This window comes from Nerophis lumbriciformis, linkage group LG07, assembly GCF_033978685.3.
Source record: "Nerophis lumbriciformis linkage group LG07, RoL_Nlum_v2.1, whole genome shotgun sequence".
NCBI lineage: Eukaryota > Metazoa > Chordata > Actinopteri > Syngnathiformes > Syngnathidae > Nerophis > Nerophis lumbriciformis.
Genome location: NC_084554.2, coordinates 24,393,778 through 24,419,793, shown reverse-complemented (window position 1 = coordinate 24,419,793; position 26,016 = coordinate 24,393,778). Strand labels below are relative to the sequence as shown.

The following is a 26,016-nucleotide window of genomic DNA, read 5'->3' as shown; positions in this document are numbered from 1 at the left end:
ACAGGGCATTCAAATCACGACTGCGAACTGCGTGGGAAAAATGGATGACCGAAGGCGAACACACCTTCACTAAGACGGGCAGACAACGCCGGACAACATACGCCAACATCTGCCAGTGGATTGTAAATGCCTGGGCAGATATTTCTGTCACAACTGTGGTCCGAGCTTTCCGGAAGGCAGGATTCACAGAACTGCTGCACAACAACAGCGACACTGAATCCGATGATTTCGAAGAGACGGAGCCCGCCATTTTGGAAGCCACGCTAGCGCAACTTTTCAATTCGGACACCGAAGACGAAGAATTCGAAGGATTTACCGGTACGAATGAAGAATAACTTCAGAAAGTGAGCGCTATGTTTATTTTGTGTGTTGTGTGTTGTGACATTAACGTTCGAGCAACATTACCGGTATGTTGCTATTGCTCTACACCATTTTGAATTTTACTATGTTTGTGATTGCACATTTGTACATTTTGGGACAGAGTTGTTAGAACGCTGGTTTTCAATATATTATTAAAGTTTGACTGAACTATCTGACTGTTTTTTTGACATTCACTTTAGCGCAGCGTTTTTTTGACATTCACTTTAGCGCAGCGTAGGCGCGGCTTATAGTCCGGGGCGGCTTATTGGTGGACAAAATTATGAAATATGTAATTCATAGAAGGTGCGGCTAATAATCCGGTGCGCCTTATAGTGCGGAAAATACGGTAATGTTCTTAGTCTTTCACTTTTACGAACAGTTTGTTGTTCTGTAGCTTGCACTTCATCATGTTCTGCAACTTCGTTAAGTGGTAACTCTTCTTTATCTTTGTCAGTCATCTTTAGCGTTTGGTTAACACACTGTTTAAATTCCAAAAATACTTCTTAAAATTTGCTTAGTTGAACTTTAACTTATAAATATCTTTTTAAAAACTTAAAATGCTCTTTTGACCTTAAGCAGAATGCACAAAACTCTTAATTCAACGACAATGCATCACTTTGAGATACAGTAAAAATCAAGTAACTTTTGACAAATATACTGTAGAAACGTATAGTGGACCTTTAAACTTGACTTAAACCACTCATTTTTCCTTTAGCACTGTCCTTTCTTAATTTCCACTGTACTCATTCTTATAACCTTATACATGCATTGCTTGGTTGCTTGTGTGTGATGAGCTTTGGTAATGGCGCCCTCTGGTGTCGTACCACGGTACCGTCACCCACTGCACCTGCTGTCGTCTTAACGTGCTTCTCACCGGCGCTGGGCTGGGCGAGTTTTCACTGAGGCTCCGAAATGACAACACAGGCACGGCTTTTTAAAGACGGGCTCTTTACTTGAGTTTATGCCGTGAAAACTACAGGACAAGACATGAAATACAATGTTTTAGACAAAATAAAGTTGATTTGATTTGATTTGATAAATCAGTCACAGGCAAATAAAGTGCTAAACAAAATAGCTACCTCGTGGCCGCCTGCCACTTCGGAGGTTCTTGGGCAGCAAATATTTCAGTCTTGTGCATACTAAATGAGCGTACAATAATTAAACCAAAGTACTTTATAAATATACAGAACAATTCGACACAATATGCCAATTCCTTGTTCAGCTCGCTAAATGTTCTTGCTGCTGCTGATGGCTCGCTCAAAGTCCTTTGCATGTCTGGGCGAATGCAGGTCTCGCAACTTCCAATAGTAAACCAAAACCTCGCGAGAATAGCGGTGTAACAAAGGAAATAAATTGCCCTTTTTATAGTAAACAAAATATGTCTTATTTACAAAAAATGTAACATGAATTCACAACCATAATCATTTTCAACAAAAAATATTAATCCTTAAAACAAAAATATTAAGTGTAAGTTTCAACGACACTTACAACGGGAAGGTGAGCGTTGCTTGATGCGTGACCCCTAGGATGCAGAGAATGGCAGGCGGAATGCAAATAAAATAAATAATTTATTACCGTATTTTTCGGACTATAAGTTGCTACGGAGTATATGTCGCACCGGCCGAAAATGCACAATAAAGAAGTAAAAAAACATATATACGTCGCACTGGAGTATAAATCGCATTTTTGGGGGAAATTTATTTGATAAAATCCAACAGCAAGAATAGACATTTGAAAGGCAATTTAAAATAAATAAAGAATGGTGAACAACAGGCTGAATAAGTGTACGCCATATGACGCACAAATAACCAACTGAGAACGTGCCTCGTATGTTAATGCAACACATCATGGCAAGAGTCATTCAAATAACTATAACACATAGAACATGCAATACGTTTACCAAACAATCTGTCACTCCCGATCGCTAATACCGATGAAATCTTCCTCCCCGGTGTCGCCTCTGGTTTTCGCCGTTTCCTTTCTTTCTGCTGCTCGATCACCGTTTTCTGCTGCATATTTCACTACGTCCTGCTTGTAATCTGCAGTATATGATTTCCCTTTTGGTGCCATTTTAGTTCAGCCCTTCTCAGTTTTTATAAGTTACCGCCAATGTTGAAATAATCAATTTTAATAGCTACGGATATAGCAGCAGTTAGCATCCCATGACCCACAATGCACTTCTGCCATGACGCACAATGCACTTCTGCTATGACCTGCCCCCGCCAAATTCTTATTGGTTGACGTGTGTGACGATTGCTGACTTGTGTGTGTGACGATTGCGGACATTTGCTTCGTCTCTTACGCGAATGAGATAAATAATATTATTTGATATTTTACGGTAATGTGTTAATAATTTCACACATAAGTCGTTCCGTAGTATATGTCGAAACCAAACTATGAAAAAAACTGCGACTTATAATCCGAAAACTACGGTACTTACAAGGAAGCGTGGAACCAAAAACAACACACAAAGCATGAAACACAAAGTTTTTTTTTTCAAACTTTTTTGCTTATATCTCGCAATCAACTTCAGCTCTACACAAAAACACTAAACATAAGTTATTTTACTAATTTAAACCTGTGAAATTTTCTCATCAAAAAGCCTTCAAAAAGGGTAAACATTGAAAAAAAAAAGACATTTCTTGAGACATGTACAATAAAATATGAATCCAAAATGTCTTACCATTCTAAAACTTAAGGACTTTTACATCCTGTTTGACTTTGAAGATAATTAAAATTGCATGTCACCAGAGGGTTAAACACTACTGACTACTGTGTGCTCTCTTTCTCAAAGTGTTGTGACAAAAGCAATTGATCACACATAGGGTGATACCTCTTTTCCCCCTTGGTGATACATATTTGTTTCCATCCATAGAACTGTTAAAATTCTGTAACACCAATTATATGTTTGTGCCAGAACATGTGCATCATTAAACTCGTATTTCACTTTAAATTATTAAACAAATGTCAAGATAATGTGATAAAGTTAAACTTGACAAAACATTAGGTATTCTCAGTAGTCTTTCCCGAAATACTTATTGACTTTGCCAGTTGACACATAAACTGCTAAGTTGACAAGAAATAATTGCTTTTGTTGCTCCACCTGCACCATGTTCATTATGACTTCACCGTCTGAGTCCTGATAGTGGATAAGAAACTGTTCAGCGGCGTAGAAAAGTGAACACGGCATCTCCTTGCACTTCATGGACACTGAAGAGCTGACGCACCAAAAAGGTTTGTTGAACTCATCAAGAAGAGTAAGAGCCATAAAACAGCGGTCCTGGTGAAAAGGAGACATATGAGCTACATGCAGAAATGAGGCCAAATAGTGCACTGTGTAAACTAGACAACTACAACAGAGGGCATAGGCAGTGCTTGTGCCTAACTGATTTAGAAGGAAAGTAAAAGTACAATATCTGGGGCAAAACATTTTTTTCCACTGCAGCATGTCAGCCTTGCTTTGGCACATGCATTGACCTATAGTATGGCTCTAGACTACAGGTCTCCAACACAGAGTCGCAACCTTCCTATACGCAAACCAGGCACTGTGCGTAGGGCCCATAATCCATTAGGTGCCCTGTTTTGTTTGAAGAAGTGCATGTAAAGTGTCAATTAATATATAAGACGGAGCTTCATATAAGATTTTACTGCAAAACGTATTCCTAGTCCGTTCCTCTTATGTCACTGGTAAGAATATCATGTCATATTTCTCTAGATAAGGGTCTCTAACCAGTAGCTTGTGAGCTACCATAAACTCGCAAGGTGATTTCGATTAGTCCACCAAAAGATCAAAGAATATTTGAATAAACTGTCAGGATTTTTTTATAACCGTTTATTTCAGACATGATAAGCATCAAACATAAAGACAATGAACTCACTGTTTGAGTGAATATCTGCTTCCTAAATAAATTGCAGTTAGAAGGTTGTCAGTCATATACAATTACCTTTTTTGTCTATGTGGCTCACTGGAAAGACATGCATACTGAAATATAAATGTGAGTTGTGGAAACCAACATTTTGTTAATGGTCAGGCAAAACAAGTGTATTTCTTTTGTTTGGGTTAAAATAAGCTATGAAAATAAATGTTACAAAAAATGTGTAGTTCTCAAACCTTTTTATTTGGAAAAATAGCTCTCAGAAGAAAAAAAAAGTTGGAGACCCCTGCTCTAGACATTCTCAATGGCCCCTGCGGCGTGTAGCATTAGTGTTGGTTTTGTAAGGCGCTTGTACTGGGTTCGATACTCAATCGGCGTTATGTCAAGAATGTTTGCAAAAAAATTATTGTTTTAGTTGTATTAAATTTGTTATTTTGTACTAAAAAAATTATTATTGAACAGTTTATTTCCCATTAATTAGTTTAAGGACAAAACATGCATCAAATTAAATTCAACTTTGATTCGTTTCACACACAAAACAATTTTGTTATGAGGGGGCCTTTGTTTCGGACCATAAATTAGCCAGTGGCGTCCATGCTCCAACATATAGTAGCTCTCCAAAGGGTCAAAGAATATCGGCTTCATATTTTAGTATTTATGTTCAATATGGTCATTGTGCCTCCAATAATGACAAACTATTTTAAAAAAGTTTTAAATGTACAACTTAAAGATTGCAATGTTATATAACCAAAACGCAGTCATTGAACACTACGGTACACTTTAAATCTAGGTGGATTTACAGTACATCAAGCCTCTTTGAAATAACTTAATTCATTATTACCATGTTTACAATAAATTCCTGACTATAAAGCGTATTGTATGTTTTATAAATAGTATAGTGTTACCTTTATTTGGCCATGTAGGGCCTCACACCTCCAGGGCAGAGTGACGTCGCCTGACAGAGGTGTGTGCTGCCGAAAGGAAGTACCATCAATGGCAGCAAGTCGGACAAGGCCATTGCAGATCTGATCTGAAGGGAAAAGTTTTGCATGGGATACATTAACCAACGCCGTAACACAGTTTCACTTTGTATGGTATGCACATATAATACATATATAACATGCAAAGAAATTCTACATTTTAAAAATATGTCAACAGTTGGCATCAAAATACGTTACCTCTACGGCAAAATAGCTGAGGGAAGCATTCAGACATGATCTCGCATTCACTGCTGTGGAGAACTATGTGGAGATGGTAACCATGGAGACCATAATCGGGGTCAATGTCATCAAATGGGGCTTGGACCACTGGGTCCACGTAGGGCCTTTTGAGAGGAAAATATGTGATCTCGAATGTAACCGGTAGAGGGGGCTATGTGCACACTTTGTTGACTTATGAGGCATGCTGCAAGGATGAGTGAGGTTTATGTCATTATGATAAACATAAAAATAAAAAGCGCCTGCCCTCCTCTTTAACAAGCCATTAAATTACATTTCATTTTCAAATGGGAATTATTTGTACCAACACAACATTATGACCTATGCTTTTAATTTGCATACTTAAATCTCTCAAAACCCTATCCAAACACAATAGCTGTAGCTGATGACAGTGTTGGGGAAAAGTGTTGCCAGAATGTTGACAATATAACAACGACTACCATAGTGAAAGTGCTTCTGACACATCACCAACCGGTGCTTCAAAGATAAGTCACCTCGGGAATGAATGCTGTCAGTTTAATCTGATGGTGACACACTTTATGCTGTCTAAACATGTGAAGATGAGGTACATCCTACCAAACAGAGGAGCCTTGGGTGCTTCTTTCCAGCAGCCTATGGAAGTGGAGGGTGATTATGACAAAGGCGATGCGATGCTGGCCCTGTGAACAAAGCCGCATGCAATCATTTTCTATGAGAGGAATAACAGAAAAGACCCCCTTAAAGAAGCACACCTGGGTTATTTTCTGCACAGTCCGTGCTCCAAGATCCATGACATGGGTTATATTGTTACCTGTTTTGGGTTGTTTGTTATAGAGGGTCAAATGGGACACAATTAAATGAAATAATACATCTTTAAATAATTACTTAAATAATCATTATTAATTTTAATTTAAATGAAATACATACAAACTGTATCAGTACATTTGAATGTTTAATATTTTAAATATTAAAATATTTAATGAATTATGTCATGATTTAATCAACATCTGATTTCATTATATTTTTGTGTGTAAATGTGTATGATTTTTAAATATGTATAATCTGTACTGTTAAACTGATCACACAAAATGGTTGATTATATGACTGAAATAAACTTATTTCATTCAAACTTATTTCATTCATTCATCTCATGATTTGAAATAATATTTCACAATTTAAATAATTATTTCATGATTTAATTAATTATTTCCAAACCTTTTTCACCAAGTACACCTCAGAAAACACTTGACTCTCCAAATACCACCATAATGACCAACATTAAAATACAGTAGCATAGTAGGCCCTAGTATTTATTAAAACAAGGCAGAGGTATATTAAATACTTTGACCACTGTAACATTACACACAATTTGAACAGTAACACTGTGTTTGAATATAGGAAAATAATACATTGTACTTTAATCAAGTTATTCTTTGGCTAACACTAGCTGGAGCCCGCGTACCACTAGTGGTACACGTACGGCGTGGACTGCTTGGCAGAGCAGCAACTTGAGGGTTTCAGGGTCGATCCCCGCTTCTGCCATCCTCGTCATTTCCGTTGTGTCCTTGGGCAAGACACTTTACCCACCTGCTCCCAGTGTCACCCACTGGTTTAAATGTAACTTAGATAATGGGTTTCACTATGTAAAGCGCTTTGAGTCACTAGAGAAAAGTGCTACATACATATATTTCACTTCACTTCACCACAGTTTGAGAACCACTGAATTATTAAATCATTTCATGAACCTGTGTGTTACATCCATCCATCCATTTTCTACCGCTTGTGTCTCTTGGGTTCGCGGGAGGTAATGGAGCCTATCTCAACTGCAAGACAAGTTGCCAACTCATTGCAGGGCCAACACAGATAGATAGACAACATTCCCACTCATATTCACACACTACGGCCATTTTAGTGTTGCCAATTAACGTATCCCTTGATGCTTGTCTTTGAGGTGGGCGGAAGCTGGAGTACCTGGAGGGAACCCACGTAGTCACGGGGAAAACATGCAAACTCCACACAGAAAGATCCCGAGCCCGGTGATCGAACCCAGGACCTTTTTATTGTGAGGCACACGCACACCCACCGTAATACATACACGCATAAAACAGACATACTTTACAGCAGGAATATTTTACTAAAATTGATTTGAGGGCCACATTTCCAGAAAGCTAAAGACTGGAGGGCCAGACTTCTCCCTTCACTATATTCTTATTCCGGACAACCGCTAAAGTCTTATTTATTTAGGAAGAGTGAGCCACACGGTGGTCTTAGACTATTATAGCATGGTGAGAATATTATAGCAAATATACACTTTAATTCATACATTTGTCAACTTCTTTTTATCAAGCACACACACATATGCTGCTATAGTGCGGCCTTCAGGCTGCTATGTGTTGTTTTGGAGAAATTGATGCATGTTTTGGTACGTCTAATCACTGATACATTGCTGAAAGAATAATGGCTCCAAATGTGTAACCTTAAGTTCAAGCTGTCTTCAACAGATAAAGAATAGTACACGCTTACATTTTTAAAAAGGAAGAACTAGCCTCAGGTATTTTTTTTTTAACTTCAAATAACTTTAATTAACTATACATCTTTCTGACACAAAATCCTCTCATCGATGGATGGAACAACTCAAGCGTCTCCTTCTTTGTAACTTAGTTTTCCTTGGACTGACCGCTACCTTTGTGAACAATTTGGGAGTCATTGACCTATTGGACATATCTGCTCTTTTTGCTGTAAAGAGAGTGAATAATTCTTCATGGGGCTCGCTCTTGTGGAGAGCCTTGCTCATGGTGTTTACGTACGCAATCGACAACGCTTTTGTGGGAGTGAGACCCACGCTGTAATAAATGTATTCACTTGCTACCTGTTTTAATGAATACTTGTGGACTCTTTTCCAGAAAACCCAACCCTTGACTGTTCAATAAACCAAGGCTGGTAGAGTCTGGCTTTGTAGTTAGCATGTAGGCAGCACAATTAGGAGATCTGGGTTTGAATCTGCGTTTGGGGTTTGCGTGTTCTCCCTGTGCATGTGTGAGTTTTTTCTAGATGCTCTGGCTTCCTCCCACATTACAAACATATGCATGTAAGGTTTAATGAGGACTCTAAATTGTCAGTAGGTACAATGTGAATGTGTGTGTGAGTGGTTGTTTGTCTAAATGTGCACTGCCATTGGCTGGTGACTAGGGTGTCAGTGGCGTGTCTAGGGTGTGGCCTGCGGTGGCACATGCACCCCCCTTCATTCTGATAGATCACTCCAAGTGCCACCTCACACAGAGGTGGAATGATTTTAAGCAGTGTTTTTCAAACTGTGGTATGAGTACCACTCGGGCTCAATCTAGTAGTACGCCAAATAATTGCTGAATTCAGGAGTTCCCAAACTACAGCCCGTGGATTGTCCCAAGCGTATTTTTAAAAAATAGATTAAGAGATATTGTAAATTCGTATGCCGCCCGGGGAGTGATGTCCACAGCAATTATTATTGACCATGTGCATTACAGTAGTATAACTTGCACAGACTCATTACATAGGTTCAATTATGGACAACCTTTCCAATTCATGGTCCAATTATTAAAAAACCAACACAGAATATGTGATACAAAAACACACAACGCGCCCACTAATTTATGTGGACATTATAAAAACTGTCTAATAATACCATACACAATTCAAATATACACCCATTTAACACATTCCCTAGGCCTGATGGGTAATATTAGACTTAGACAAACTTTATTGATCCACAAGGGAAATTGCAAAACACATTCCAAACTTCGACATGTTTGACGCATTTTAGATGCTTGACGGACATCGATAGAAAATGCATGGATGGCTAGATATTTCTGATGAATTACAAAACTTTAAGGAGGTCGTCAGGGAATGGATGGATGGATGGATGTATGAACCTTCTTAACTCAACTTTAGTCGGGATTCAAAATCAGTACCACTGCCTTTCAAGAAAAGCACTAACGCTATGCGCCACAAGAGCCAATGAAATTGTGGTGATATTTGCATTATATTCTTATCAGTGACAGAGCAGAAAGAGGCTAGGAATTATTTAATTTACTAAACTTGAATAACCTTACTCTCTCACACAACTCAAAAGCAAAGTCTGATTTCCATATGTTATTTTTTGTTGTTATTCTATCTGCACTGTCATTTTCTAACTATTTCTGTGATTCCTGCGGGTTTTTTCCTTTGGCTTAAAGCTACCAACATTTTGGAGCACGCGTGTGTGTCATAATTACCTTCCAAAGTCCCATGACAATGTGAGGCTTGAGTAGCTTCAGTTCAATGACTTGGTCCTGGCCATAGTCTTGCATGCTTTTGGTTACAGTCTCCATGTCAATCACCTCCATGAAGGACCTCCACCCTGGTCTGACACAATAAATTTCACAGGAAGAACAGATGTGCTGAAGATGGATGTTGACTGTCTTACGCCTTTAGTCCGGGACACGTAAGTGCTACTCTCCTGACGCCGTGGAGCTGAACGGTAGAAATGTGATGGTAGTCAGGCCAGTTTCCATACCAGCACAGCACCACAGAGGTTTCAAAGAAACGGAGAAAGCTGAGATCATATGTGGTTCCACGGCTTGATCTGTCAGTGGCTGTCAGCTCCCAGGTAATGTTTCTTAAATGACAAAACAAAGTGCATATTTCATTTTCAAAGCATGGACATGTCTATGTTTGCAGGAAAGGAAAAGTGCACATTTTTTTAGATAAAAAGTTGTAATATTACATTACCGTAAACTTCCACAAAAATGTAATCCCAAAAGTCTGAGACCAGTATTATAATGAATATTTGTTAAACATTAGGGTTGTCAAATTAAACGCATTAACTCATGCGATTCATCACAAAAATGTGCGCAATAATCTTGTCTAAACAAAGATTATTCACATAATGTATTTTGACCGCTCCTTAACCTAACTGTTAATGGCAAATTTAACTTTAAAATAAACCCAAACAGGATTTTAGATAAAGCTGTTAGCAGGTTTTGAGCATACAAATGACATAAATTAATGTGCAACACATTAACAGTGTTCCTGTATGACATTCTAACAATAACATTTTAAATATATTGGGGTCTTTAATCGAAATGATGCAGAGAAGTACTTTATTGTGTTTAATCGTGATTAAATCACAAGTGTGATTAATCTGATTTTTTATCTTTTTAATATCTGACTATTGAAAACATAATTTCTCCAGTTCACACAATAACATGAAAACAGTCTTTACTGATGTTAGTTATAAAACTAGTTCTGGTGAATGATTAATTTTCCAATCATATAAATCTCACTTGGATTATTCATGATTAATCACAGGTTATTACGTGTGTGCATATTTTAAATTAACTAAAAAAAAAAAAAAAAATAAATAAAAAAATATATACAGGTAAAAGCCAGTAAATTAGAATATTTTGAAAAACTTGATTTATTTCAGTAATTGCATTCAAAAGGTGTAACTTGTACATTATATTTATTCATTGCACACAGACTGATGCATTCAAATGTTTATTTCATTGAATTTTGATGATTTGAAGTGGCAACAAATGAAAATCCAAAATTCCGTGTGACACAAAATTAGAATATTACTTAAGGCTAATACAAAAAAGGGATTTTTAGAAATGTTGGCCAACTGAAAAGTATGAAAATGAAAAATATGAGCATGTACAATACTCAATACTTGGTTGGAGCTCCTTTTGCCTCAATTACTGCGTTAATGCGGCGTGGCATGGAGTCGATGAGTTTCTGGCACTGCTCAGGTGTTATGAGAGCCCAGGTTGCTCTGATAGGGGCCTTCAACTCTTCTGCGTTTTTGGGTCTGGCATTCTGCATCTTCCTTTTCACAATACCCCACAGATTTTCTATGGGGCTAAGGTCAGGGGAGTTGGCGGGCCAATTTAGAACAGAAATACCATGGTCCGTAAACCAGGCACGGGTAGATTTTGCGCTGTGTGCAGGCGCCAAGTCCTGTTGGAACTTGAAATCTCCATCTCCATAGAGCAGGTCAGCAGCAGGAAGCATGAAGTGCTCTAAAACTTGCTGGTAGACGGCTGCGTTGACCCTGGATCTCAGGAAACAGAGTGGACCGACACCAGCAGATGACATGGCACCCCAAACCATCACTGATGGTGGAAACTTTACACTAGACTTCAGGCAACGTGGATCCTGTGCCTCTCCTGTCTTCCTCCAGACTCTGGGACCTCGATTTCCAAAGGAAATGCAAAATTTGCATGGTTGGGTGATGGTTTGGGGTGCCATGTCATCTGCTGGTGTCGGTCCACTCTGTTTCCTGAGATCCAGGGTCAACGCAGCCGTCTACCAGCAAGTTTTAGAGCACTTCATGTTTCCTGCTGCTGACCTGCTCTATGGAGATGGAGATTTCAAGTTCCAACAGGACTTGGCGCCTGCACACAGCGCAAAATCTACCCGTGCCTGGTTTACGGACCATGGTATTTCTGTTCTAAATTGGCCCGCCAACTCCCCTGACCTTAGCCCCAGAAAAGGAAGATGCAGAATGCCAGACCCAAAAACGCAGAAGAGTTGAAGGCCACTATCAGAGCAACCTGGGCTCTCATAACACCTGAGCAGTGCCAGAAACTCATCGACTCCATGCCACGCCGCATTAACGCAGTAATTGAGGCAAAAGGAGCTCCAACCAAGTATTGAGTATTGTACATGCTCATATTTTTCATTTTCATACTTTTCAGTTGGCCAACATTTCTAAAAATCCCTTTTTTGTATTAGCCTTAAGTAATATTCTAATTTTGTGACACACGGAATTTTGGATTTTCATTTGTTGCCACTTCAAATCATCAAAATTAAATGAAATAAACATTAGAATGCATCAGTCTGTGTGCAATGAATAAATATAATGTACAAGTTACACCTTTTGAATGCAATTACTGAAATAAATCAAGTTTTTCAAAATATTCTAATTTACTGGCTTTTACCTGTATATATATATATATATATATATATATATATATATATATATATATATATATATATATATATATATATATATATTTGGAAACAAATGCAATTTTATAGTCAGAATGACATCCGGAATTTTTTTTGGAATGTGTTTTACTTGAATGCAAATGAAAGTCCAGTCAGGGAGTATTTTGGGTTGAAATTTGCCAGCGAGCACAGAGTCTTCTCACAATAAAGTTAAAGTAAAGTTAAAGTACCAATGATTGTAACACACACACTAGGTGTGGCGAAATTATTCTCTGCATTTGACCCATCACCAGGGGCGCCGCTAGGGATTTTGGGCCCCATGAAAATAATCTTTACAGGGCCCCCAACACAGTGTCATTATTTTTTCTGTATTATAATTTCATCATCATTAGGGGCCTCTCTGGGCCCCTCTCCATCATGGGCCCCTAGAATCCGTCTCCTTGACCCCCCCTTTTCGGCGCCCCTGCCCATCACCCTTGATCACCTCCTGGGAAGTGAGGGGAGCAGTGGGCAGCAGCGGTGGCTGCCGCCGGGAATCATTTTTTGTGATTTAACCCCCAATTCCAACCCTTGATGCTGAGTGCCACAATGACCTGATCACTGTCCATATAGCAACCTGGACCGCCTTTCAAGTAACTATCTACAGCAGGGGTGCTCATTACGTCGATCGCGAGCTACCGGTCGATCGCCAGCCAGGCATTAAAAAAATACTCCTAAAAATGAGCGATCATAAATCTTCACTATGATGTCACTTTCGTCACCTGATTGACATTCACGGCACCCGAGGGTCTTCTGAGATGACGCTGGCTGCTGCCAGCTCATTAAAATTACCGACAGGAAGGCGAGAAACACTTTATTTCAACAGACTCTGGCGCCGTACCTGTCGTCAAAACTCCAAAGACCGACTGCACATCCATCCATCCATTTTCTACCGCTGATTCCCTTCGGGGTCGCGGGGGGCGCTGGAGCCTATCTCAGCTACAATTGGGCGGAAGGCGGGGTACACCCTGGACAAGTCGCCACCTCATCACACACAGTTGCACAATAAAAGCGCTGCTTCATCCTGCCTGCGCTAACAAAATAAGAGTCTCAGAAAGCTGGCGTGCTCAAGCTAGCAAGCTACAGAGTTTGCCGACAATGTATTTCTTGTAAAGTGTATACAAAGGAGTACGGAAGCTGGACAAATAAAATGCCAAAAACCAACCACTTTCATGTGGTATTGGACAAAAAGGAGGACTTTTTTTCTCCTCCATTCGAAAATGCGGACGTTATCAGCACCACTGTCTGATTCCAATCAATGCAAGTCATCAGAATCAGGTAATACACCAACTTTTATTTTTGTCTTCATGAAAGAAAGGAATCTATATGTGTTAAACATGCTTGTATTATCTTTAAACACCTTTAACTTGTTAACAATATTAACTATATGTGTTAAACATGATTGTATTATCATTAAACACTTTTAACTTATTACCAGAGGTGGGACCAAGTCATTGTTTTGCAAGTCACAAGTAAGTCTCAAGTCTTTGCCCTCAAGTCCGAGTCAAGTCCCGAGTCAAGACAGGCAAGCCCCGAGTCAAGTCCAAAGTCAAGACTGGAAAGTCTCAAGTCAAGTCCTAAGTCCTGCATTTTGAGTTTCGAGTCCTTTCAAGTCCTTTTAACCACAGACTAATATATTAACACAGATTGTGTATGCTTTTCAAACGCTGTATTTATTTATTAAAACAAGTGCATTTTAAATTGCAGGAAAGAAAATTGTGCTGACATTGCACTTTATAATAGCACTATTAACCAGTCATTTTAAACATTAACTCATTCCTTTACAGAACAAACACATTAAAAAATAAAGTGCAAATGTACTTATTTGTACAAAAGTGTTAACATTGAAAAAACATGACATATACGTGAACATAACAAAAAAGTTGTACTTTTTATATGTCAGGACCCTATGCTGCATTGCATTTGCAAAAGACCAAATTAGCCAAGAGTCTGTCAGTCATTTGTGCACGATAGGGGCGTAGTATTTATTTTACCTTTATTTTACTATTTTTGTCTTTTTTTAGGTGGCTAAAATACGCGGTGCTGCTGACCGCCGTCTAACGTTACGTGTGATATATTGACTAACGTAACCCTGCTTAAAAAAAATCACTGAACAAAAAGTATGAATAAGGTAGTGAACTGCAACAGATTCCCGTGTTTGCAATAACGTTAAAACGTTAGCAGTGAGTTTACAGCCTCACTGATTTAACTACACAGCAAATAAAAGTCACGTTACTTAGCCAATAAACGTTATCTTACATTCAAAACTTACCGTTCTTTGTGCAACTTCAAATGCCGGACGAAGTTGGAAGTTGTTGCCTCTCCATCAGTAATTTTCGAACCGCATGTGTTGCATACTGCAAACCGTTTTGTGTTGACCACCTTGTAATTTTTATACCCAAACAAAATTATTTTAGGTATCATTTTTTGTTCACTGGCGTGTGGTTTGGACATGTCTTCTTCGTTGGTTGTCCTGCAATTTGATTGGATGAATGCTGTGTGATGAAACCAAAGTAGATCTAATTTGATTGGCTGTTGTACTGAGCTCAGTACAACAGCTGGTGTGCTCTAGAGCACACCAGCTGACACACGCAACGCCGATAGACAAGTACACAATGAAAAATACGGAGCGCTCCCGAATAACTTTTTCATCTTTGGGTTTTGGGGAAAGTAGCAAGTCATGTCAAGTCATGTCAATTCAAAAGGCTCAAGTCCAAGTGAAGTCACAAGTCATTGATGTTAAAGTCTAAGTCGAGTTGCAAGTCTTTTTACATTTTGTCAAGTCGAGTCTAAAGTCATCAAATTCATGACTCGAGTCTGACTCGAGTCCAAGTCATGTGACTCGAGTCCACACCTCTGCTTATTACCAATATTAACTATATGTGTTAAACATGCTTGTATTATCATTAAACACCTTTAACTTGTTAACAATATTAACTATGTGTTTAACATGCTTGCATTATCATTAAGCACCTTTAACTTGTTAACAAAAACATATATTTCATAAATAAGTAAATATAAATTATATATATGAATGAGGTAGATCCCCACGACTTGATCAATTGAAAAGTAGCTCGCCTGCAGAAAAAGTGTGAGCACCCCTGATCTACAGTTAAGGTGATAAGAGCATTTGAGAGCAAAATAAATTGCATGATTAATCTGCGTATGCACAATTATAATGCAATATTTGTTGTCATTAATCACATGAGTGAACTTGTTATTTTTGACAGACCTAGACAAAAAACATTTCAGTCCCACAGGAATGCATCTCAAAGCAGCATATATTAAGTTAAAGTTAAGTTAAAGTACAAATGATTCATGCATTTATTATCGTTTTTCTCATAATATTTCAACTCTAATAGCTACTTTTACTATCATAGCATATTTTTCCCTACACGGTGTCCCATTCTTTTGTAATTTTCCAATAAAAGCAGGTTAATGTAAATTGTAATAAAAGAGCGATGTGTAATTTAACAGACAAGTTATTTTGTTTGGTTTATTACATTTTTAACTCACCCAACTAGAGTTAAACAGCTATTCTGTTTGCTTTCTCAGCAGTCCAGGGACTTAAGTGAAGCTGCTAATGGATTTAAAACGCAATAAAAACATAAATCTCCAGCTGCTTTGATGAATATATGGCCCTAATTCCCTCTAAACTGGGATTCAGGACGGTCCCTATTGTGATTCAGCACGAAGCGCCATCCAGTATGAATTAAAAGGAGGAACAAAAGCAAAAACTGGAGCAGCCCAAGAGAACCAAGATGACCTGGGGGATTTGGCCCGCCACTGTCTGTGTGTGTGATGTCTTGTGAAATGATTATTAGCAAGGTAAATGTTTCGAACAGACAAACCCCCACGGGGAAGTGTCTGTTAGTGGGGAAGTGTGTGTTGTAGATGAGAGGTCGGACGGTAAGTAATTTATTTCAGCAATTCACACAGCCTCTGCAAGGCACACAGCCTCTGCAAGGAACACAATTATGTCTACTTCCCCTTCTGTACCAAAGCGACGGCCACAGAAGTCAAAATTGAGTGTCGAACAGTCTCTAATCAAAGGTGATAAAAAAGTACAAAGCAGGCGGTTAGAGTTCCACCTACCATCTTGGTTTGCTGGCATCCCCCCTGAGCAGGCATTGTGAGACCTCCTTTTTCACCTTTAATAATACTGTCATTAAATGTGATGTGTATTATAAAAAAAACTTTTTGTTTGGATGCCAGCAGCTTTAACTGGCCTGTGGCTTTCACTTGTTAGCAAGGTTATATCTCTGAAGTTCTACTGTGCACTCAAAGTAAAAGTTTACATACACTTGTAAAGAACATAATGTCATGGCTGTCTTGAGTTTCCAATAATTTCTACAACTCCTATTTTTTTTGTGATAGAGTGATTGGAGCACATACTTGTTGGTCACAAAAAACATTCATAGAGTTTGGTTATTTTATGAATTTATTATGGGTCTACTGAAAATGTGACCAAATCTCCTGGGTCAAAAGTATACATACAGCAATGTTAATATTTGGTTACATGTCCCTTGGCAAGTTTCACTGCAATAAGGCACTTTTGGTAGCCCATCCAGAAGCTTCTGGCAAGCTTCTGGTTGAATTTTAGACCACTCCTCTTGACAAAATTGGTGCAACAAACAAAATGTGTTGGTTTTCTGACATGGACTTTTTTCTGCAGCATTGTCCACAGCTTGTTTAAGTCAGGCCTTTGGGAAGGCCATTCTAAAACCCTAATTCTAGCCTGATTTAGCCATTCCTTTACCACTTTTGACGTGTGTCTGGGGTCATTATCCTGTTGGAACACCCACCTGCGCCCAAGACCCAACCGCCGGGCTGATGATTTTAGGTTGTCCTGAAGAATTTGGAGGTAATCCTCCTTTTTCATTGTCTCATTTACTCTCTGTAAAGCACCAGTTCCATTGGCAGCAAAACAGGCCCAGAGCATAATACTACCACAACCATGCTTGACGGTAGGAAGGTGTTCCTGGGTGTTTAAGGCCTCACCTTTTCTCCTCCAAACATATTGCTGGGTATTGTGGCCAAAGAGCTCAATTTTTGTTTCATCTGACCCCAGAACTTTCTTCCAGAAGGTCTCCTGTTGTCCATGTGATCAGCAGCAAACTCTAGACGAGCCTTAAGGTGTCGCTTCTGGAGCAAGGGCTTCCTTCTTGCATGGTAGCCTCTCAGTCCATGGCGATGCAAAACACGCTTGACTGTGGACACTGACGTCTGTGTTCCAGCAGCTTCTAATTCATTGCAGACCTGCTTTTTGGTGGTTCTCGGTTGACTCTTGATCATCTTGACCAATTTTCTCTCAGCAGCAGGTGATAGCATGCGTTTTCTTCCTGATCGCGGCAGTGACAAAACTGTGCCTTGCACTTTATACTTACAAACAATTGTCTGCACTTGGTACCTTAAGTTGCTTTGAAATTATTTATTTGTTCAGATCTGTGCTGAGTTCCTTTGACTTTCCCATTGTCGCGTTTGTAACCGAGTCTAATGACTGCATCACATGATCCCTATTTAAATAGGCTCAGAGAAGTCAATAGGTGCCGTCAATCATAATCACTCACATGAAGTTAAGAGGCCATGCCATTAAGCTAATTTGATTTGATTGTAACTTGTAACACCAAAATTGATATTGTATGTTTCTGCATGTATATTTTTGACCCAGCAGATTTGGTCACATTTTCAGTAGACCCATAATAAATTCAAAAAAGAACCAAACTTCATGAATGTTTTTTGTGACAAACAAGTATGTGCTCTAATCACTCTATCACTTTATCACAAATAAGAGTTGTAGAAATTATTGGAAACTCAAGACAGCCATGACATTATGTCCTTCACAAGTGTTTGTAAACTTTTGACCACGACTGTAATTCAACGAGAAAAACAAAGACACCTGGACTTCCTTCACAGGCAAGTTTCTGAGAGGACATCCAACTACAAAACATCCTCATCAAGAGAGCGACGCGGATGGTTGACTGCCTTGTTACATTTTATTTAAAAACTTAAACAATCTTATAATAAATCCTCTATAAACTGTATCATAACTAATAAATATGAGTAATTGCTTTAAAGCGATTTCATTTGCTCTGTAAAGAGAATGTATACATAGTAATGAATTAAACATTTAATAAATAACACAAATATATCCTAATAACCTCGTAGTGCTAAAATCAACTGCATATATAAAACCAATTGTGAAAGTAACAAAGTTGACCAGAGTGCTTTACAAAAAAAAAGTAGGTCACTGTATCATGTTTACAAATACAAGATTTCTCTCTGAGCAGGAGATTAATCTGCTGATAGTGTTACGGCTCAAGCTCCTGCCGCCGCAAGTCAGCTGTGTGCTCCTCTGAGCGCACCGCTGGACACGCCCACGGGCGTTCCGCTCCTGCTGTGTTGATTGTAGATTGCGTGCAGCCGCGCACGCAATCTACAATCAACACACCTGGCGCTGATGAGATTTCCCCTGCCTTTTTAAGCCAGCATGTCCTGCATTCCAGTGCCAGAACGTAGTTACTTGTACCTGTACAGTAAGCCTCAGACGTCTCCAGCTTTCCTCACCTATGTGTTTCCTTGCTCTCTGTGTCTCCCCTCCTCTGTGCTCACCGTGTCATGTCCTGTGTCGTCATCCTGCAGCCTCGCGTCATGCCCTAGTTTGGAGCTGTGTGTCTTGTCTCCCCAGATCCCCTTTGGACTCCCTGCTGCCTTCCCGGATCTCGACCTTTCGCCTGCCCCCGGACAACAACGCCTCGCTCCAGCCCCTTGACCTGTCCCCGGACCTCCTTTCCCTTTCTTGACTTCCGCATCTGCCACATCACGCACCTCCAACACTTCCCGTTAACACTTAACAGATAATCACTTCACATAATCCCAAACCACATATTTGGCTTAATTACACACGTCACACATTTGTACAAATAAACACGCTTCAAGCGGAACGACGTCCCTGTCTCAGTGCCGTCTCCTTCCTCACTGTACCGTTACAGTACGTTCTGGCCATGTCAAAACTAGACTGCAGTGACAGAGCGAGACCCACACTCTCTTCCCGAGCCCCCACGAGCCCCGACATTGCAGCAATGCACACGGTACTCCAGCAGCACCAAAAACATTTTTCTTCACTGGAAAGAACACGAGGCTGCGTTCGCTAACCTGCTGGCTAGAGTGGACACCATAACCCCGAGCATTCCTGCCTCCCCCGCGTCCTGGAACCCCTCCTATGCCCGGGAACCAAAGATCGCCAGTCCCTGACCATTTGAAGGTAACTTTGATCTATGTCGAGGATTTCTAGTCCAGTGCGAAATTACTTTTTCGACACCAGCCTTCTCGCTACGCATCTGACGGGGCCAAGATTGCCTTTTTTTCCCCTTCCTAGCCGGAAGAGCTCTCAGGTGGGCCACGGCCATAGTCGACCGAAACAATGGGCTGGGCACTGACTATCCCACCTTCCGCTCGGAGTTCCAGGCCGTCTTCGACCACCCGGTGGCTCTCGTTCCGTAGCTGACTACACCCTTCAGTTTCGCACCCTAGCGGCAGACAGCGAATAGGGCAACAAGGCTCTCCTGAGGGCCTACAGACGGGGACTCAGCGAGGAGATTAAGGACGGTTTGTTACGAGGTCGACCCACGTCTTACCAGGACCTCATTATGCTGGCGCTTCAAATGGACCAGAGACTTATCGAGCGAGCTGCAGAGCGAGGACAAGCAGCCCTTGAAAGGAGCTCCAGAACAGCAGTCTACGAACCAGTCTCTTCCCCGGCCTCGACTAGACTGGAGGAACCCATGCAGCGAGGCAGGGCACGTCTAGCTGCGGAAGAGCGGGAAAGGAGGTTCCGGCAGCGCCTGTGCCTCTATTGTGGCCTGGCGGGCCACGCAATCAAGACCTGCCCGACGCGGCCAAAAGGACAAGGCTCACTAGCTAGGGGAATCCTAGTGAGCCAAACCTTTGTTCCCCACACCAACAAAGACCCCGGTATTCTTTTCCCTGCGACCCTATCCTGGAGCTCGAAGAATCTGACAGTTGGGCCTATCTGTATTCGGGAGCTGACGAGAGCTTGATGGACCGGGAGTTCGCTCGTCAGGCGGGAATCAAGCTTCTGTCTCTGGACAGCTCTTTGCTGGCCCAAGCCCTGGATGGACACCCTCTCGGCCCAATTACTCACCGCACAGAACCCTTATTCCTAACCCTTTCAGGCAACCATACTGAAACCATCAGCCACTGGGTCCTAGACGCCCCAATCGCCCCACTAGTCCTCGGCCGGTCTTGGCTTCGCTAACACAACCCCCATATCTCCTTGCCCTCGGGGAAGGTCTTGGCCTGGAGTACAGCCTGTCGCGCTCACTGTGTCAGGTCTGCAGTACACCTGTCCAGTGGCACAAGACCCGTGTCACCCCCTCCGGACCTTGCCAAGATTCCCGCTGTTTACCATGACCTGGCTGCCATGTTTGATAAAGAACGTGCACTCTCCTTTCCTCCGCAAAGACCATATGACTGTGCCATCGAGCCGGTACCTAATGCTGTCCTTCCCTCCAGCCGCCTGTACAACCTATCCCTGTTTTTTATGGCAAAAAGGAAATATGCAATATGTTCCTTTTTTTTTTTAAGTGGAACATTTGATGTGAAGTAATTGGAGTTTTAAATAGGTCAATAACTAAAACAATTTTAATTTGATTGTATATTAATTTTTGAACATTGTCAGTTAAAAAAACACTAACATGTTCAGAGATTCAAAAGGGTTCCACTCATAAAAGTGTTAAAAATATGTCAGACATTATTTATTTTTATTTTTTTAAGCTTAAATGTCCTGGATCAACTTCAAGCTATCGGTTATGAGCTTTTAAGAAAAAAAAAGTGTAGTTTTATGCAGTTTTGGTGAAGGAAAACTTTGTTATGGCAAACACACAAAATACACAATATTTTCCCTAAAGAAAAAATAAAAAAGGTGGGATATTTGATGTAAAGTACTTTCAGCCTTCAATAGGTCAGTCGATAATTTATTTTTGATTTTGATTCATTAATATTTTTGAGCAAGACAGTTTTAAAGAAAACAACAGCCTGTATTGTAGCTTTGAGTCAACATTGTAACGTTTCATCGTTAAATTTCACCTTCGCATTTATTCTAATTGTTATGGGTTTTTTGTAATAGTATTTTTAGCATGTGCCGCGGGCCGTTAAAAAATTAGCTGCATGCCGCAAATGGCCCCCGACCGCACTTTGGACACCTCTGCTCTATACTATGAATGAATATGCAATTGAAAAAACTGTACACAATTAAGCATGCGCTTTTGATCTTACCGGAGTATCTGATCTGTGTGACTCGGCAACCCTGTGTGATGGCTGATGACTCCAAGGTGTGATCTCCACTTCTTCCTGGCCCACGCATCCCGAGTCTTGATGTAATGCAACTTCCAGCTGTCCACAGGCCGAGCCTGAGACTCCAGCGTGTTCGTCTCATGCATCTTCCCGACCATGTTGATGGACTTCTTGTTCAACAGCCTCCTGTACATATTCCTCCACAGAGCCCTGCATTGTTTATAATCAAACAACAAATACATTGGAACACAATATTTGTATTTCTACTACTACTTATTTCTAAAAATCAAGGATTCAAGGATTCAAGGAGCTGTATTTGTCATACTCATACACATTTGGCTTCAGGTCTTAGCAAGTATTAAGAGAAACAGTAATAAAAATGCAATAAATACAATCAATAATAAATAAAAAATAAAACACGAGGAACTTTTCTTTCAATCAGACATTGACCAGCTTATAGTATATTTTGCATATAGTGGAAGGCAGCAGAATACACAACCTACTATTAATTTTCGCTGTGTTTTTGCCAAGTGTGGCTTATACAAGCAACATTTACTGTCTTTATTCTATTTGTTTAGTTTCCGCCTCCAGTTTCTAAATATTCAACTGATGACAAGAAAAAAGCTGGCTTCAGTGCATTGGGAATTTATACAGTAGTAGCAATGACAGGTAACCTGACTCTCGCCAAACCCTTGTAGTTCGCTGAGCTCTACACAAGGGTCTGGGCTCGAAGGCATTGCAAACTCCTTCCAGATAGCAAAAAATAATGAACCAATCAGGATCGCCGGGCGGGATTTCATAGATGTGACGTAGCGCCGAAGCGACTGTTTGATTCAAACAACAATGGCGGCACGCAGCGAGGAGTCGTGTGCTGACATTCTGCTATTGCAACTGTTTTGTCAAATCTATCAAATATTAATTATTTAAAAGATGAACAAAGAACAATTTTGAAGGCATTTATTGGTGGCAAGGATGTTTTGGCTCTTCTTTCGACCGGGTTTGGATTTCCCAGCGTCGCTCTCAACAGCGTCACGGGTTGATTTCAATGCGAGTGGTTGAAGTAGAACGTCATTCAAGATAACGAATAAGTGGTTTATCCAATCACATACAATTTTTTTTTTTACAAGGCTCCGCCTTCTGAAATACATCTCCTATTGAGAACTCCCAGATTTGTGTGTGGAGCTCAGCGAACTACAAGGTTCTGGCGAGAGTCAGGTTAAATGACAGGGGCATTGGAGAATGGAAATAATACATCCCAAATTACGATTTGAGGAAAAGCTTCAGACTTGAATTCTAACATCTCAGATCTAAACAACAGGTCCATCATTCAACTGGCAAACACAATAGTCCAGGATATCACTCACCCACTACACCAATATATCATCCCACTACCATCAGGGCGCAGGTACAGAACCATCAAATTCCGGAGGGCCCGCCTCATGAATAGCCTTATCCATGTAGCTTTCGCCGCCCTAAACAGCAGGCCCGGCCGACCTGTCTGACAAGCCTGTAAATGTGTTGGTGCTGTCACTGTCATGTATGATGTCTTTTTGCTATTTTTGTCCGTGATGTGTAATGTTTATTGTTTAAATGTACGGTCAGTGAAAATGAATTTCCCCACGAGGACCAATACATTTATATCTAAATCTAAATCTTATCTCTGCAAAGGTTCTTCTGACCGGGCTTTTTACTTGGGAGGCTTGCACGATTGCATTTGAATCAATACATACTTTTCAGAGTAGATTTGCAATATTGGGGGTCTTTAATGCACTGTGTGTAGATGTGTAATAATACCCACTCATCATTGGCAAGCTGATAGAAGCTCTTACTGACGTGACCAATGCAGATAAGTGTAGCAGCATCCAGGTAGGACAGGATCTTATGCAGGACCTCTGATGGCAGTCTGCACAACATGTAATTGGGCACCAAAAGCAGATAGAGAACATGTTATTTGCCACTTTCTCTTCAGAAGAATGCCATTTGCAGTGCTGCCTAAAAGTCAAGTACTAAAAGTAAACAGCAAATCGTGAACACAAGAGTATTAGGAGTACTAATGCATACTGTTTGCTACATACAGTATATTGTATGAGAGAGAATAAACGAAAAAATAGTTACCTTTCCAAAAAGTTTTGAGGATATCGAGATAGTGTGTTACCGCATTGAAACCTCTTTGATGCTAACATGTTCGCACTTGTTATGTTAGTGGTGCACTTATGCTAGCAAGGACGGCTATAACCGACTCCGCTGAGATATATCGATTTTCAAAACTTCAGTTTTTCGGGAATTGTTACCAAAAAACTGTACGTGAGCGTCTGTTATCAATGTTGATATGTTTTATACTTCTTGTTGACACTCCCGACGTGTGGTCGCGTAGCAACACCCCATGGTCAAGGCTATGTAACCAGCGTTACCCAATATGTGTTTCCGGTGAGAGGAACGTTTACTTCCGCTTTCAAAATAAAAAGGGCACCAACTAACTAAACAATGTACAATAACTTAAACAAAATGTAAGTTAATGCCTACCCTACATTTTTTTTTACATTTTTTTCCTTTATTTTGTTTCAGAAAGTAGAATATTTGAGCTGAAATGCCAATTAAGATGTAAAAACTAGTGAACACGTCACAGCATATGATATAAAACTTAGTGTGGGGAAAAAAAGAAGGTCTCATTTATTCCGTTTTTAAATTGATTCATAAATGTAGATTAATGTATTGAAAAAAATCTAATTAAATTATATATATATATAACCAGTGTGGAGTTTGCTTGTCCTCCCCGTGACTGCGTGGGTTCCCTCCGGGTACTCCGGCTTCCTCCCACCTCCAAAGACATGCACCTGGGGATAAGTTGATTGGCAACACTAAAATTGGCCCTAGTGTGTGGATGTGAGTGTGAATGTTGTCTGTCTATCTGTGTTGGCCCTGCGATGAGGTGGCGACTTGTCCAGGGTGTACCCCGCCTTCCGCCCAATTGTAGCTGAGATAGGCTCCAGCCCCCCCCCGCGACCCCAAAGGGAATAAGCAGTAGGAAATGGATGGATGGATGGATATATATAACCGTTTTTTTTTGTTTTTTTTGTCTAGAAAGCCTTTATCATAATTTATCTACCAAATAATATTATGCAAGAATCGGGTTAAATTAAGAATAGATTCTAAATCGGATCGTCACCCAAATAATCGGACTTGAATCAGGAGTTGTTGTAAGAGTCCTATCCCTAATACCAACTCGCCCATCCATCCATTTGTTATGCAGTTGTCCCTCTCCACATTGCGCTTTAGATATTGCGGTTTCACAACATTGCTTTTTATTTTTTTAAGCATATTGTATATTATTGTTTCCCTAAATTAAGCATTTTCAAGCACAAACATGACTAAATAAACTAAAAATATCAATACCACAGTGGTATTGGTCACTAGATGAGACCAAACCAATCAGATCATGCTGTTCAGTAGTGTAGCCACTGATTGGCTCAGCCTCAGGCAACATTGCTGTATTGGATTACAAGAGTGTAAAGGTGACTAAAGGCTGTTATTTCATGGGGTTTCCGAACCTTTTTTGACTTTGGGGACCACCTTTTCCATTAGAGAGGCCCACTCGTATATTAACACAGTATTATTATTCTTCCTATTGATTTTAATCATATTTAATAATTTTATCTAACCTACTTAAAAGTTTACAACTTTGTCAAATAATATTAAATCATGTCTTAATCATTAAAAGTATTTTTTACTTCATACATAAACGCCAGCCTTAGGTCAGGCTGATTAGAAAAACAGATAAATACTAATAAATACTAATATTAATAATTACTAAACCAAAACACTGCATAAGTTGGCACTCATAAATAACTGACAAAAAAAAAATGTACAAACAATCACATTGTGCTAAAAGGAATAACCAACATTAATAATGAATATATTTTTCACTTAAACTGTCAATAAAATTAAAGAGCAAATGAAAATACAGCTTCACCACATTAGTCATAATTATTGCTCTTAAGAAACTTATCTGCGACTTTTAGCTCTAGACTTCTTCTGTTTGTTTGATATTGTCATTACTGCCACAAGTGATAAACAAGTGTATTACAACTGAGTACCGCCACGGCCCATACTGATATTTTTTGGTGGCCCTCTTGGGGGCGCTCGCGGCCCAACAATGGGCCCTATGGTTATGGTTAAAAAACACTGGTCTAGAGGCCTTTCACTATGTAAAAATAAAATTATTTACAAGGTCCTAAACAGCTTTTTTATGATCTATCTATGTGCTG

The 26,016-nt window shown here is 40.0% G+C and overlaps 1 protein-coding gene across 3 annotated transcripts; it reads right to left on the bottom strand.

The window, feature by feature from the left end:
* Window positions 1-1,308: 1,308 nt before the first annotated feature.
* On the bottom strand, window positions 1,309-24,133 carry fbxo15 (F-box protein 15). Of its 3 annotated transcripts, none has more exons than XM_061965614.2 (9): window positions 23,867-24,133; window positions 23,550-23,654; window positions 21,734-21,961; window positions 9,873-10,064; window positions 9,682-9,811; window positions 6,029-6,111; window positions 5,414-5,559; window positions 5,141-5,265; window positions 1,309-3,640 (listed from the first exon to the last, which is right to left on the bottom strand). In XM_061965614.2, exons 1-9 carry the CDS (start codon window positions 23,932-23,934, stop codon window positions 3,374-3,376), a joined length of 1,344 nt encoding a protein of 447 aa, XP_061821598.1. In that variant the 5' UTR covers window positions 23,935-24,133; the 3' UTR covers window positions 1,309-3,373. The 3 variants fall into 3 exon arrangements, with proteins under 3 accessions (XP_061821598.1, XP_061821599.1, XP_061821600.1); XM_061965615.2 differs by lacking the exon at window positions 23,867-24,133 and adding an exon at window positions 23,116-23,258 and having other exon boundaries at window positions 23,550-23,646; XM_061965616.2 differs by lacking the exon at window positions 23,867-24,133 and having other exon boundaries at window positions 23,581-23,656.
* Between the last annotated feature and the right edge of the window lie 1,883 nt (window positions 24,134-26,016).

Bases quoted from the DNA above. Each gene is read 5' to 3' on its own strand.
- fbxo15 (XM_061965614.2), bottom strand. From the start codon at position 23,934: ATGTTAGCATCAAAGAGGTTTCAATGCGGTAACACACTATCTCGATAT. The intron at 5,560-6,028 runs GTAGGATGTACC...TCCTCTCAAAAG, and splicing joins ACCCAAGGCTCCTCTGTTTG to GCCCTACGTGGACCCAGTGG. The intron at 3,641-5,140 runs GTAACACTATAC...CCTTTTCACCAG, and splicing joins CCCTACATGGCCAAATAAAG to GACCGCTGTTTTATGGCTCT.